At 40.8% G+C, this 15,807-nt stretch overlaps 1 protein-coding gene across 1 annotated transcript in view; it reads right to left on the bottom strand.

Annotated features, from left to right (window-relative positions):
- PXDC1 (PX domain containing 1) overlaps positions 1–15,807 on the bottom strand; it is a 328,889-nt gene that overhangs the window by 83,138 nt on the left and 229,944 nt on the right. Inside the window, exon 3 of the mRNA XM_044081558.1 lies at positions 2,559–2,676. Within this exon, the coding sequence (XP_043937493.1) occupies positions 2,559–2,676 (118 nt within the window). The remainder of the gene's footprint in view (positions 1–2,558; positions 2,677–15,807) is intronic.

Here is a 15,807-nt window from a genome sequence, read left to right as displayed (position 1 = left end):
CCTAAAAAACAGACAACAATCAACTAGATGGCGCAACTCTTTCTCTCCATTTCTTGAGACTTCCACTGGAGTTCCCCAGGGGTCTATCTTAGGGCCCCTTCTTTTCAGTATTTTTATAAATGACTTCCACACCACTCTTTAAAATGGCTCTGTTGTTCAATATGCAGATGGTTTGACTATTATCTGCTCTGCCAATTCAACAATAGAATCTCTGCATATAACCTGAGATGCCTTCACTGCAACTGAAATCTGGATGGCCAATAATCACCTAGCCCTAAACTCCAATAAAAACAAATTTCTACTATTTACTCCCAAGAAAAACCTCTCCATTAACAAGACTGATTTCATCATTCAATCTCAAAACAACACCACCATAGAAGTTATCTCCCACACTAAATTATTAGGTGTTGTTCTAGATGAAAATCTGACATTTGACCTCCATATCCACAATAATATAAAAAACAAACAAACAAAAAACTAGGCATCCTTTAATGACATAAACACTTTCTTAACTGCTCTACTAAACGTACTCGTACCTTAACCTTTCTCTTACCTTCTCTCCTGTATGGTGCTCCTCTTCTCACTAATATCCACTCCTCCCTAAAAAACAAACTTGAGTCCTGTTACAACAAAGTCGTCAAGTTTGCTACCAATGAAAATACTCCTCTCATCACTGTATCTTCTTACAATCGCTTAACTGGCTCAAACGTCCACAGTATCTCTCCTATGTACAACTAATCACAGCACACAAAATCATATATAAACCCTCAGAATGCCCAGCCCTTTCCTCTGTTTTAACCGTCTACCATCCTAATAGGCATCTTAGATCTGAAAAACAAATTGTCTTGCAGGTAGACAAACCTAAATTCCCAGCTGGAGACATGCTTTATTCCTTCACAGTTGCCAAATTATGGAACTCTCTCCCTACAGATATCGGAAGTTCAAGTAACATCTCATCCTTCAAAAAATTTCTGCAGCAACATCTCTCTGCTCTTTCGCAATGCAGATGTCTCAACTCTCACCCCTCCATAACCTGATTACCCACACCTGCAGTCATACTTCCTTAACTTACATCCTTACCTCTTAGATCTTCCTTTTATACACATTTTAAACACAAAGATGTTTATCTACTTATGCATAACTACCTGTCTAAGATTTAATACTTCCATATTACTTTTTATCAAGTAATACAACAAACACACTCTTCTCTGCACTAGTGCACCAGCTGATACTCCTTCACAACCCTGTAAATATTTCCATATGACATCTCTCTTCTCTGTTTATTGTCTAAATGTATAAGACATCAACAAATGTATGATTTTCTAGATAGTATGCATCTTTCAACTCTAATACTCTGTAATTCATAGGTTCATAGATTAGTACTAAGCTAACTGCCCTTGTGTGCCATTTTAAGCCTAGCCAATTATCCCTTATGAGACTCAAATCCTGAACCTTGTGTTTGTAAGGCAAACACCTTAACCATTAGGCCACCTTGTATGTTTTACATGCTTCCTTTTCTGCCTTGTATAATATTGTCTGTTTCTGTACATTATTGCCTGTATTTTATTAACTGTTTTGTTCTATGTACTTTAATAATAACCTGCTGTGTGGAGATTTTCACCCTGGGCCTCCACTGAAAATGGGCTCTTTTGTCCCAGTGGACTTTCCCGGTAAACAAATGCCAATAAACAAATAAATAAATAAAGTGTGAGCCTGCAGCTTCCTCAGTGCCTGTATCACATCAGATGCTTTTGTAATCATAAGATGTTCACTAGGTGGTGTTGTTCTGGAACCCCAGGACCTCGTAACGTTGGTGGACCAAATAATTTCCATCCCCAGTCTGACAGCAGAAATAGCAGAACTGTAAATTCTATACTTCTATTTTTCACAAGGAGGTCACATCACAGTGTGTTAATCCTGAGCTGTTTCTCTAATGGTTATTGAACAGGAAAAAAATTGGCCAATAAAGATGTTTCTGTTTTACATTTCAGGGTCCAGTGTACTTTATTTACTATCTACACTTTGGAACATTTGTTATGATGTTACATGGTGTGAGTTATACCCAGCTGAAACCCCAAACTGAGACTATCAAGGAGTTTCACCCATTGCCAAAAGCATCTTGTATTGTAGTATAGCCCCACTGTCTACCTGTTGTTTTAAAGCTAAATAAACTTGTTTGCATTCTAATAGCTGTCAGTAGATGCTTCGATAATTATCCTGTTCTAACAAAAAATGTGTTTCTTCATGTTGGTTTTATACTTAGAACCTCCACAAGGAGTTATTTATTCCCGATTCCAAGACTGTGTGGTGCATGATACACCTGTACTTAATGCTAATGATTATTAGTGAAGCATTTACACATAGTAGTCTCAAACAGCAGTGCCTAAATCAAGAATAAGAAAAAATACTCAGATATTCAGAATGGTTTCATAAATGTACCTCAATTATACTAATATTGTTCTTTGTTTTTGTGTGTGAGTAGTGCATAACAAAAACAAAAAAAAAAAAACAAAAAAAAAAAAACAAGAAAAATTCTTCTTAGGAAAGGAAATATATACCTGAAATTTTTACAGAATTTTGAAAACTTGGTTGGATTTTTTCATCATTGTCATTCTTCAACACTTGGTCTAGTGGGGATCTTTCAAAGAATGTCAACACAACTTCAGACCTAGAATACTGAATAAGAAAAACACACTATCAGTGTCTGAACATACTAAATAAGTGGTTACTAATCAAGTGTCAAACACAGACTGGCATAACTGGCAAAGCACCTGTGACTGCTGAGGCTGTATAGTAATTTGGTTTGGTTATCCTTCAAACAAAAAATTCCAAGCATATTATGTACTTTTCTAGATCTTACTTAACATGACAAATAAAACTTTTTCCCAATTTATGCATGCCACACATTCACCACCAATGTCAATTTTTCTCTCAGCTCTGAATGTTTTACTTAGGAATCTTAATCTAGTTTACACAGAGTATAACAATAAAATGTTTCCATGTAGTTGGCTAGTGCAGTAAGCAATTATGTCATCTGGTGAACATATATAAGTGAGCTGAGAATTTCTTTTGAGTTTTTTAATTAATTCATTTTTGTGCCGGTCATCCTCTTAACTTTCATGCTTACTCTCCTGACTCCTCTGACCACTCTGCTGACACATTTGCTCTACAGTTTCAAGCATACCAGGGAATAGGGTGCTCATTGAGGAGGATCATGATGTTTCCCATATAACCCAGCTTTCCATGCTTACTTTTTGGCATACAAGGTGTTGGCACACAACAGGTGTATGCACTGCATGCCATGTCTTCACACAACATGATCATTAGGCCATGACTATGTCTTCTAAACACAGATCTCTGTATGATCTCAAGTCTTTACTGAGGAAATCTGTTGCAGGGAGTGTGCAAAGAGCACTTGCTTGTCCCTGTCCCCACCAAAGGGTGGCAATCAGGCACTGCCCAATCATTCCTGTTCTTCTAAGCCAGGTCCAGCAGGAATCCAAGATGGCAGTCGATGACCTTGCAGACTCAATGAGAATGTCATGGAGACCAGTAACACTGTATGCTAAACAAACAAATAACTAAATATCAACCATTGTACAAGTGACAGAGAGGGTAGCCAAGAATATCTTCTTGTTTGTTTAGACACAATAACAAAATTGTCTACCCTAAACTGATCCTGTATGGAGGTAGGTTCAAATGTTAGTCTAGAAGACTTACAAGGAAATGTCCACACCTCTGCTGGAGGAGTGTATAAGTGATGCTACAAGGAGCTCCAGTAAGCTTCAGACTAGAAGGACATAAAACAAGCTTTATACTCCATGCTATATGCTCAACTTCTGAGAGACTTGCTTGGCTATAAACATCTGCATTAGAAGCTGAAGTTAAGTAAAACTTGCAGTACTGTTTTTTAGTCTTCTGTTAAGTGCAAACTTGCAGTTTTAAAAGTACAGTATTTTCATTTTTTCTGTTTCCTAATTGTGTGTTTCATTGAACAGTGTGCCTTGTGCCTCTCTGCAGTTAGTTCCCCACCCACCCTCCATATTCCTGTGTTGGTATTAGTGTTGGTGGCTCTGGAATTGCCCGCCCCTCTTGTAAGTCTGTATTAGAACACTCCCCCCGGGTCCATCTCATTTGCTTACTTAACCGAGTACAGTAAGATCATATTCTGAGTCTAGTGTTCACTCTGCTTAATACAGAGAGAAGATTTGAGAAGGCCAACCCACTTAGGTTCTTCCTTCCTCTCTCCTTGCACTTAAAACAAAAATCCCACCTTATTCATCTGCTTTTACTGTATTTGTGTTTCATCCTACTTTATTTTGCTTTGCTTAAAAGTACTCAATTTTATTTATTCTGCTGCATTTATTACTGTTTGGTAGCAGCCTGATTAAATTGTAACTGTTATTCTAAGTCTTTTGGTTTAACCACTTGGGCTTCATACAGGCTGTTTTACATTAAGAGGGTTTGTGGTCTGCACTGTTGTGGCAGGACAGGTAGCTTACACCCTTCTAAGCTGGGAATTGTTGATTGATGGCTCAGTGTCTGCTATTCTAAAAGTGTATTAGTTCTGGTTTAAGCACTTGGGCTTCAGGCCAGTTATTCTACATTAAGAAGGTTTGTGGTGTGCACTCTTGTGGGAGGAGAGGCTGGATTCTACCCTTCTGAGCTGGGAATTTCTGGTCACAGGCTTATTGTGCCTGTTTATTTGAACTGTTTCTTTCTGAAATTGGTGTGCCTTGTTGCTGTAGCATAGACCAGATTCAGGCCTGCTGAATCTAGCTTTGTTTGTATAACTTGAGCACTGATCCAGGCCATCTTTTTTTGGTGAAGGTTCCAATGCACCCTAGTAGCAGGAGTGTGCAGTTAGAACCTGTCTGATTGAAGACTGCTGGAACAGGGCTCAGTTTTGAGCTTTTTTGGTTAATTGGGTAACTTGTTTAAATCAGTTTGTTCGTTTTGTATTGTTTTTATATATATATATATATATATATATATATATATATATATATATATATATATATATATATATATATATATATATAAAATTGCACTTTATTCATCTGCTTTTACTGTATTTGTGTTTCTTCCTACTTTATTACTTAGGGTATTGACTACAACTCTGATCTGCGATATATAACAATAAGTATCCTTTTCTGTGCATTTAAAGTGTTTTTTTGATTGTATCTGCTTTATTTTCTGAAAAAAAAACAATATATATATATATATATATATATATATATATATATATATATATATATATACTTGTTTCCTGCCTTTATAAGCTAGTATAGTTCAGTTTTCAGGTTAGTGCTGATTTCAGGACTGTGTTACAATTCTCTGTATTTGCCCATACCTTACTTGGATAGAATGAAGTTTCTCTGTTCACCTGTGAGAGAGGGAAGCTTCGAACAGCCTATCTGTCCCTGGAGGAGTGGTTTCAGCCCAGAAACTAGTAGTTTATTGGCCATTTTGGGCTAATTTCTATCTCTTTCAATTCCCTGCTATAAATACCGCATTTTCCTGGTTTTGCACGCTGGGCAGCGACGGTTAGCTAGGGTAAAACCATTCCTGGCTCCACAAAGTCTCATCTTCAATTTTTCCCTTGGAACTAGACAAACTTTCAACTTAAGCACTCAAGCCATTTATTTCTCAGCCTGGCACTTGCTCAAAACTTATAGCAAGCACTTATAAACCCTAGCACTAGTCCCTACTGTACTGTACAGAAGGACAAGGCTCTCTATTTGACCTTACCAGCCATCCAGTAAAACAGTTCACTGTACCTATCCAGGCATGTCCAAAGGGCAGTTTCAGGTGTACTCTCCAGTCCAACTGGTAAATCTGGGCATTTTGAGGCAATGTTACAACTGCCTCATGTACACAAACAACCCTCTCCTCCTACCACCAAACACTAATACATGTGAGAGATGCAATTATACAGCCAAACTGGAGGCTAAGCTCTCTCAACCCAAGACTGGATCAGACAGTCAAGAGGAGAAGAGAAATACTTGCATCACACCACCAGTCTCACATAGACCCATTAAACCAGCACCAGCAAAAAACACACATAAATACATGAAAACATACTCGGAAGCTCTAAATAGAGATCTGCAAAACCAACAGAGACCTCCAAAGCAAACATCCAAGCAACCTCCACCCTCTCCCCAACACAAACCATGAAACACATACTTCACAAAACCAGTGTGCCATGCAATCACAGCGATTAAGGCAAAACAACATACGCAACATACTAGTAATTAGTGACTCTATAGTCAGGCACACTGACGTCCCACTCACTAGGCTGAATAAGGAGAAGGTTGCTGTTAGCTGCCTGTCGAGTGCCAGGGTCCACCACATAACACAAACACTCAGGTCACTCCAGAACAAGTACAAATATGACTCTGTCATTGTCCATGTTGTGTGAATGACCTCAGCCGTACCTCCCTAGACTACATGAAAAGAGACATGGAAGCGCTCTCTGATCACGTAGCCCAGGCCGGTATGACCCTGACCCTGAGTAGCATCTTGCCCTCACCAAGAATGATACCACAGTATAAAGAAAAAATTCTCAATTTCAACAATTGGCTAAGTTTCTGGTGTCATTTAAAGGGGCTCCAGTGTCTGTCCACCTGGGATGACATGCTCGACAAGCAACGCTGCTTCGCTAGAGACGGCTTGCACCTGTCACCCTTAGGCTTTCGAATACTGGCCAAGGCTCTTGTCATCCCCATAGTGCCTTTTTTAGGCAAGGCTCAAAAGACAAACCCACCGCCACTAATAGCACAAGTAACAAAAGACTGAGGGTAATGCTACTCAATGCCAGAAGTCTAAACCTCAAAATGCACTCACTCGAGGCAATCCTCAGTATGGAGAAAATCGATATATGTGCAGTAACAGAAACCTGGTTTAAGGCTCCAGAGAGCACCCCAGCACTCATACCATACATTTCAGCCACAGAACCCAAACCGAAATACAAAAGGTGGGAGCGTATCCATATTTATCAAGGATACCCACACCTCCAGGTTAGTGGCACAACACAATGCTTCAGAGATCATCCACGTGCAAATAACAATGGGCAAAACTGCAATTCAAATTGTAGCTTGCTACAGATCACCCACCATGTCCCAGGACCCCCATTCCTCGTTTTTGGAAACACTGGGAAACATAAAGGTCCTACCAAACACCTTAATATTAGGTGATTTCAATTACCCAAACATTAACTGGGAAAACTACTCAAGTACTAACTCCCTAGCCTAACATTTCCTAGAATTTATAAACTCAAATGCCCTGGTTCAAATGGTCAACACTCCCACCAGAGGTGACAACATATTGGACCTGGTCATCATTAACATGGGCGACCAGTGTTCCACACCGAAGGTCAACCCCTTGCTGGTTAGATCTGACAATAAACAAATCACTTTGGATATCCACATTCCATCCCCACCCCCAGACAAGGAAACCACTGTGAAAAACTTTTCAAAAGCAAACTTCATGTTACTTAAGACCAAGGTGGAAAGTTTCAAAGCCCCCATGTTGAAGGATAATGCTGTCCAAGCTGCAAAAATCTTTACTAATGCATTCTACGGGCACCTACAAGAGTGCATGGATCCCAAGCAAAACTAAGACTCACTCCTCCAAGAAAAGGAAACCAGTTTGGTGGACTCCTGCCATAAACAAGCTATACAATAGAAGGAGGAAACTAGTACAGAAAAGAGTAAAATCCCAAGAAGGAAAGACATCCCTGATCAGTATCAGCAAGAAACTACGATCCCTCATAAAATCATCCAAGGCTAGCTTCAAAAGAAAAATTGCCAAGGACTCCAAAGATAACCACAATGCATTCTTTAGCTATGTCAAGAATCTAAGTGGCAATGCTCAGATCTGCTCAGAGTTAGTGCAGAATGGCACAAAATACACTGAACCAACCGATATTGCAAACATCCTGACAGACAGGTTCAGCGCAAACTTCACCCGTCCCGCCTCTCACTACCAAAAGGGCCCATAACCATACCAGAAGAATGTAGAGTCCTGGAAATCAGAGACACTCAGGTTAAAACAGCCCTATCCAAAGCCAAAAACACAGCATCAATGGGACTGGACGGTGTCCCAGGCTGTGTCCTCCACGAGCTCAAAGATGAACTAACCCCTCACCTAAACACACTGTTCAAACTTAACTTCTCCACAGGCTATGTACCCATAGAGTGGCGCACAGCAATGGTTATTCCGCTCCACAAAGGTGGAGCCACAACAAGCCCTGGGAACTATTGCCCTTTAAGCCTGACTAGCTTGGTCTGCAAGGCTATGGAGCACATCATCATGGAACTCATTAACAGAGACATTGGGAACCTCCAAACACTGGACCCTACTCAGCTCGACTTTGTTAAGGGCAGATCATGCCTCCTAAACCTGGTGGACTTCTTTGAGACAGTTACCAAGGCTATAGATGAGGGAAAGGTGGTACACACAACCTACCTAGACCTCGCTAAGGCCTTTGACACCATTCCCCATTCTGGTATTATAGACAAGCTCACCAGCCTGAACATAAACCCCTACATCACAAGATGGGTTGCCAACTGGCTCACGGACAGAACCCACATGGTGAGAGTTGCGGGAGCTAGGTCCGACTCTAAACCAGTTACAAGTGGTGTTCCCCAGGGCTCAGTAGGACCCCTCCTGTTCGGCATATACTTCTCAGAGGTACAGCCAAGAACAGGAGGACTATAGCTGTCCAGGTTCGCAAACGACTGCAAACTAGGGGCTATAATTGACACTCCAGATGACACAGACATCCTCCAAAAGGGTCTCACTGAGACGGATACCTGGTGTCAAAATCATGGCCTCAAGCTAAATGCCAAAAAGTGCATAGTCATCCCCTTTGGAAAAAAACAAAGTACCTGCAAACTACCACATAGGTGGTAGTCACCTAAATATGGAAGATGTAATAAGGGATCTGGGGACCCAAGTAGACAGTAATCTCACCTTTGATAATCACATTGCCAAAGTGGTTATAAAATCCTTCTACGTGGCCCACCTAATCACAAAAGGGTTCGCATCCAGATCAAAAGAGATCATTGTGCCCCTCTACTCATCACTCATCAGACCCATCATAGAGTACAACTCTCCATTTGGGATGTACCTTACAAGACACCTGCAACAGCTGGAAAGACCACAGAAGTACCTCACCAAGAGGATCACTGGCCTCAAACAGATGCCCTATGCAGCTCGACTGAAGAAATTCCAGCTGTACTCGGTTGCATACCGCCTACTCAGAGGTGATCTCTGCCTGACATGCAAGGCCATGTCCAACCCAGAATTGATGGACATGCTCCACCTAAAGAAAACCTTATCCCCTCAAGCCACACGCTCTAGGGATCTAAACCTCACCACAACAATAAATAGGATGTGCTGGAGGGATAGATTCCTGTCCCAGAGACTTCCCATGCTTTGGAACAAGATTCCAATCTACATTAGGCAGAGCGCCTCACTAACACTATTCAAAAAAAACTTTGACGAGTGGATGGGAAACAGAAAGTTTACCCCGGGGATCACTTCAGTGGTTTCTGCTGGACAGAGGCACAGGGAACTAATCTAAGGGGGCGTCAAAAGCCAACACATTCTGGCTAGGCTTATAAATGCCTTCGGGCAGATAGCCTAGTACCTACCTATGAACCTATGAACCTAATCTACAAGACAGGTGTTATCAGATTCTTGATTGGGAAAGCATTTAGTAAAGGAGAACTTGCTGAATATTCGGGAACTCTTTCAAGCAGAGAGTCACATATTTAACTTGAACAAGGATCCAACAGTCATGCAAAATAGATGTGGGCCACGCTTCCCTGCAAGGAAGAATATTAAGATTAGTAGTACTGTGGAAACCTCTAAGACGCCCGGTAGAACAAATGGAAGTTAGAAGCTGTGCCCATACAATTCTACCAAGTTCCTGACATAGAGACATGTACATCTAAATCCATCAATACTGCAGGAATCTTGGAAGCCTTCACAAAATGGTTTAGATGTAAAGGAAACAGGAGTAAACACAGTACAAACAGGGTAAGCAGAATGTTCTGCTGAAGTCTGTAAAATGGTTAATAGCAATCAACAGTTTTGAACAGTGTTGGACTCATACAATTCTGGAACCTCTGAAGGCCATCTAGATTAATTCAGAAAGAACACTGTGTTGAACACAAGGAGAAGAAACATCATAAAGTAGCTTAGAATTTTTACAAACCTTACAGGAGATGAGGAATATGTCTGTTTAACATTATCCTAGCTGGCATGATCGCCAGACAAAAAAATATACATAAAACAAAAATATTCATACCTCAGTTGAATTACAGACAGACAGCATACAGTACTAGACAGTCACCTGCCACCATCTGGCTCACATGACAGCAAAAAGAAATGCTCCATAAATAAAAGGACAAAGAGGGCTCCTGTAATATCTACAGTTCTATAGTCTATAATCTATAGTTTGCACAGCCCCAAGGGGACGTCTCACTAGAATTCAACAGGAATGGACTGCCAGATCCCTCACCTGGACTACTTGATAAGTACCGTGGCTCTGCTAGTGTCCAGCAATAAGACCAGGAATGCAAAAGGAGTGACTGGGTTATTAGATGTCATTTTGTTAAGATTATCACAATGCTTGGCTGGATAGAAGGTCAGAAGATTGTCACAGGATGACTAGTAACTCTTGCCTGAAACAGAAATAATAGCATAATTCTTATGTAAGTTAGCAGAAATCCACATCTGGTAGAAAGCATCTACCACTTTGCTGACACATTCTCTAAAATAAGCCAGATTAACATACCTGCCACAATATGGTGAAACTGAAACTGGGAGCTCATCTATGGTTTCAAATGAGTGCAAATGAGTGCATGAAACAGAAAGGAAGGTGATGTGACTAAAATAAAAGGATTGGCACTAGCTGACTTTTGCATACTGTCAGGCTAAGAAACCTTTATCTTTACTCCATTAGCTAAAAATGAGTTAGGGGATTACGATTTTAGCCCATAAGACTATTAAAGGTCAATGTCCACTAGTCACTAATGTACTAAAAAGAGCTAATCATTTAGTCATCTTTAGAGAAAGGGATATCAGAGTAGAAGGGGTCTGAGTAAAACCATGAAAAATGAATATGCATTTAAAAAAAACACTCATTGCTTGAAATGAGTTGCTTGAAACTGTAAGGGTACAGCAATCACAGAGACTGTTAATTGTATGGTAAGTAACTTTATGGACATTGGACTTTATACTTGGTGATGGCTGGCACTTTGGTACACTGTAGCTCCATGTGTAATTAATGTACAGATGAAACTAGATACATGCAGTCTAGCTAGAACAAGACAAAAGCAACTTGTTTACTGGGCATGCTGGAATGGTTACGTATATGTCATGAATGTTGTTGTGTCTTTCGGCTTTTCCCAGTTAGGGATCGCCACAGCGGAACTCCGGTCCGCTAATGATTGGCAGTAGATTTTTACGTGCCGAGTTGCCATCCCTGACGCACAACTTTCAACGAAGGTACGCCCATTCACGCATGTCTCCACACAAAAGACGCTCTATCTGAGAATCGAACAGGACAACGTCTTACTGTGAGGCGACAACGCTACCGCAGCACCACCACCACAGTATATGGTACAAAATAAGTCGCCCGCTTTGAGAAGAGTACATTTGACAAGTATTGAGAACTTTGAGCTCACTGAAGAACCTTAATACAGTATCTTTGCTGGAAAGAGCAAAGAAGTAATCCCTAAAGAGAAGTTTATGGCTGACTAAGTTTTATGGCTGACTAAGTCTGAAGATGATTGCAAGCCGGGGTTATCATCAACTCCCCTGCAGACACTAACATTCTTCAAGAAGGCTTATCTCTGTCTAACAAATGGTGCTAAAGCTATGGTCTTTAATTCAATGCTGAAAAATGCATAAGTGTACCCTTGGGGAAAGTAACCATCCTGGCTAATTACCATGCTGGTAACACACCCCTAAGAGTTGACCCAGTGGTCAGGGATCTGGGTATGCACATAGGCAGTAGATTACTTTTGACCACCATGTGGCTACAGTGGTGAGGAAGTCCTTTTATGTTGCACAACTTATAGTAACTGGAAATGGCATCTAGGTCCAAAGAGGTTATTATCCCACTGTGCTCCACTCTTATCAGACCAATCATAGAGTACATTGCACCCTTTGGTATGTACCTGACCAGGCATATACAGCTGCTAGAGCAACCTCAAAGGTTCCTTACAAAAAGAATACAAGGCATAACAAACCTGCCTTACACAGAGCACCTTAAAGCCCTTTCCCTCTACTCAGATTCCAGTAGATTGCTGAAGGCTGATCTAAGACTGGCTTATAAGGCATCTGCAGACCCCACACTTATGAATCTCCTACATATTCATAAGCATACCAAAAATAAAAGATCTAACATCCTGAATTTTGTCTGTGATTTAAACAGAACATGCTGGAGAGACAGATATGTGTCCCAGAAATCACCTCTCCTATGGAACAGCCTTCCCATCCATGTGAAGCTGAGTTTGTCTATTACCCAGTTTAATAACAACCTACATAAGTGGATGGGGAATAGGAAATTTACAATGGGCCTGGCACCCATGTCCCTTATGGACAGAGGTAGCTTATAAATATCTGGCCCCCAATGTAATATTTGGATGCAGGACATTATTCTTTTGGGAATACTTGACTAGGCTTAGAAAGCCCCCCAGATTGTTAGCCTAGTAACAGTCTATAAATCTGTGAATCCATGAAGAGATGAAAGACCATAGCTGTGCTCACAGGAAGGAGCCAATATATAAGATTTACTGTATTTTGGTATACCTCAGTTCAGAGAGCTTGATCCCAGTTTAATTGCAAACACTTGTTTCCAATGTTGGAGGGTCCAGTGATCTGACATGCTAGCTCTTCGCTACTTAGCAAAGCAAAGAAAACCTCTCTTAATCACATTTTATGGGGTACATGGCACAAAGGATTATCTGAAAATTAGAAGTGAAACTTCTTACCTGCTACTAAGACCACTAAACCAAGACTGTTGCTGCTGGGCTTAGGTTTCTGCTCACTCTGTTGCATCTCCAGTACTGATGTATATACCTCTAAGGTAGCACTCCAGACATTTCGCTGTAATCCATTTTGTGGAAAACCGCATATTCCACCTCTTCGATTGTAGTTCATCCATTAGAATTTTTATGTCACAGCTGTGTGGCTGAGCCCTGGAAAGCAGTAGCTGTGATCTATGAGCTGAACACCAGCAGCTCAAACGGATACTCAGAACACTGTGCATGGAAACTTCTAAAGGCTCCAATCTATCATCTTCTTCAAAAACACGTCGGAGGGTACAAACCATAAGTCTCACATCCAAGGATGGTCTAAAGTATGCTGATATGTACACATCCAAAGATGGTCTGCAGTATGCTAATATGTACACATCCAAGAATGGTCTATAGTGTGCGGATATGTACACATCCAAAGATGGTCTGCAGTATGCTGATATGTACACATCCAAGGATGGTTTATACTATGCTGATATGTACGCATCCAAGGATGGTCTATAGTGTGCTGATATCTACATACACAGCTGTGTGGCTGAGCCCTGGAAAGCAGTAGCTGTGATCTATGAGCTGAACACCAGCAGCTCAAACGGATACTCAGAACACTGTGCATGGAAACTTCTAAAGGCTCCAATCTATCATCTTCTTCAAAAACACGTCGGAGGGTACAAACCATAAGTCTCACATCCAAGGATGGTCTATAGTGTGCTGATATGAACACATCCAAAGATGGTCTGAAGTATGCTGGTATGTACACATCCAAGGATGGTCTACAGTGCGTTGATATATACACATCCAAGGGTGGTTTACAATGGGTTTATATTTACACATCCAAAGATGGTTTAAATATGCTGATATGTGCACAACCAAGTATGGTCTATAGTATGCTGATATCTACACATCCAAGGATAGTCTACAGTATGCTAAAATGTACACATACAAGAGTAGTTTGCAGAATGCCAATCAAGTCAAAGGCAAAGTAAACTGTATTGTCATTTAGAACTATACACGTACAGCCTAATTGAAATTTCATTCATCTGCTCAATTCTTAGGATTACAAAGGAAAGTGAAACAACACATACACATAAAGGAATAAACATAACTAACAAATAAATACTACTCCCAATACATGCAAGAAAGAGCAAAGACATTTTACCAACACTCATATGAAAAGAATACCCTTCCCTGAGTTAAATTAACTACCCTATTTAAAGTAAAACAAAACAGCTTTTGAAATGCCTAAGTTATTTTTCTAATATTGCACTTGAGTGACTTAAATAATATTGACTATGGATATAATAAATAAATATTGCACTTACTTGAAATATATGTAAGTATATATTGGACAAATAAATAAAAATGACCTACTATGTGTCCAGACCCCTGGGACTAGTACCCGAGTTCATAATTCTAATAGCTGTAGGGTAGAAACTGTTAGTAAACCTTGTAGTCCAGCAGCAGATTCTGCAATATCTCCAGCCCAACGCCAGATGCTTAAACAGTCCATGCGCAGGATGCATGTTGTCCTGTGTCATTTTGGTGTCCTTTTGGATGCTTCTTGCAGAATAAAGATGTTTTATCAGTGGAAGACTGGAACCTGTTACCTTCTCTGCAACCCACACCACTCTTTGCAGCTCCTTCCTTTCTGTAACTGTGCAGCTTCCAAATCACACTGTGAAGTTGCAGGTGAGGATGCTCTCTATTGCACCTCTACAGAAGGTGGAGAGAATATGAGGAGGAAGCTTAGATTTTTTTAGCCTTCTTAAAAAGAGGAGGTGTTGGTGCACTTTCTTGTCCAGTTGGCTTGTGTTTCCCAACTAAGAGAAAAACTCTGATATGTGTACACCCAGGAATTTTGTACTCTTAAACCCACTCCACACTCTCACCATTGATCTTGAGCACTGGGTGGTTTGTTCTCCTTTTCCTGAAGTCAATGATAATCTCTTTGGTCTTGCTTACATTCAGGTCAAGGTTGTTCCCCAACAGATCATAGATGTCACCTCCTCTCTGTACACTCTTTCATCCTCCTTTGTGATGAGCCCCACAACTGTGGTGTCATCAGCAAACTTGATGATATGGTTGGACTTGTGCTTAGCATAGCAGCTGTGGGTCAGGATGGTGAATAACAGGGGTCTATATTAGAACACTGAAGTCTTGAAACTTCAAATGTTCTAATATCGACCCCTATTCAGCGAACACTGAAAACAGCGAAGCTGCAGAAAGTACAGTTTTGTACCTACCATAAATGTAGATGTTCGAGTGTAAACACTGCTGCAGTCATCACACTTGGTTATCCTGCCGTCAGGCGGTCCCGCAGTCGGCCAGAGTTCCAAAGTCTTGGTCTGGCGTCGGTTGCTGTCACCTCCTTCCTGACGTCAGTGCAACAGGGGTATAAAAGATGTAGCCGACGCCATTTTCTTCAGTTTTTCTTGCCCCAGATGTCAGGTGCCCCCAAATAGGTAGGCAATTCAAATTGCTAGTGAAAAATACAAAAGCAAAGCAAACAACCATTTTTAGTTACCAGCAAATACTCCCCATAGGTAATAAAGGGTAGATACCCTAGGTAAGTACCAGAAAGTAAGAGGGGAAGGAGGGAGGGTAACCTGGACTGCAGCAGTGTTTACACTCGAACATCTACATTTATGGTAGGTACAAAACTGTACTATGTTCATCGTGTTACACTGCTGCAGTCATCACACTTGGGTGAAGTCCCAAAGCTGAGGTAGGGCGGCTGGATCTATAAAGCATTAGG

This window comes from Protopterus annectens, chromosome 1.part1, assembly GCF_019279795.1.
Source record: "Protopterus annectens isolate FY-2018-M chromosome 1.part1, PAN1.0, whole genome shotgun sequence".
Classification (NCBI taxonomy): Eukaryota; Metazoa; Chordata; order Ceratodontiformes; family Protopteridae; genus Protopterus; species Protopterus annectens.
The sequence above is the reverse complement of the archived record's forward strand: the minus strand, read 5'-3'. Positions and strand labels throughout refer to the sequence as shown.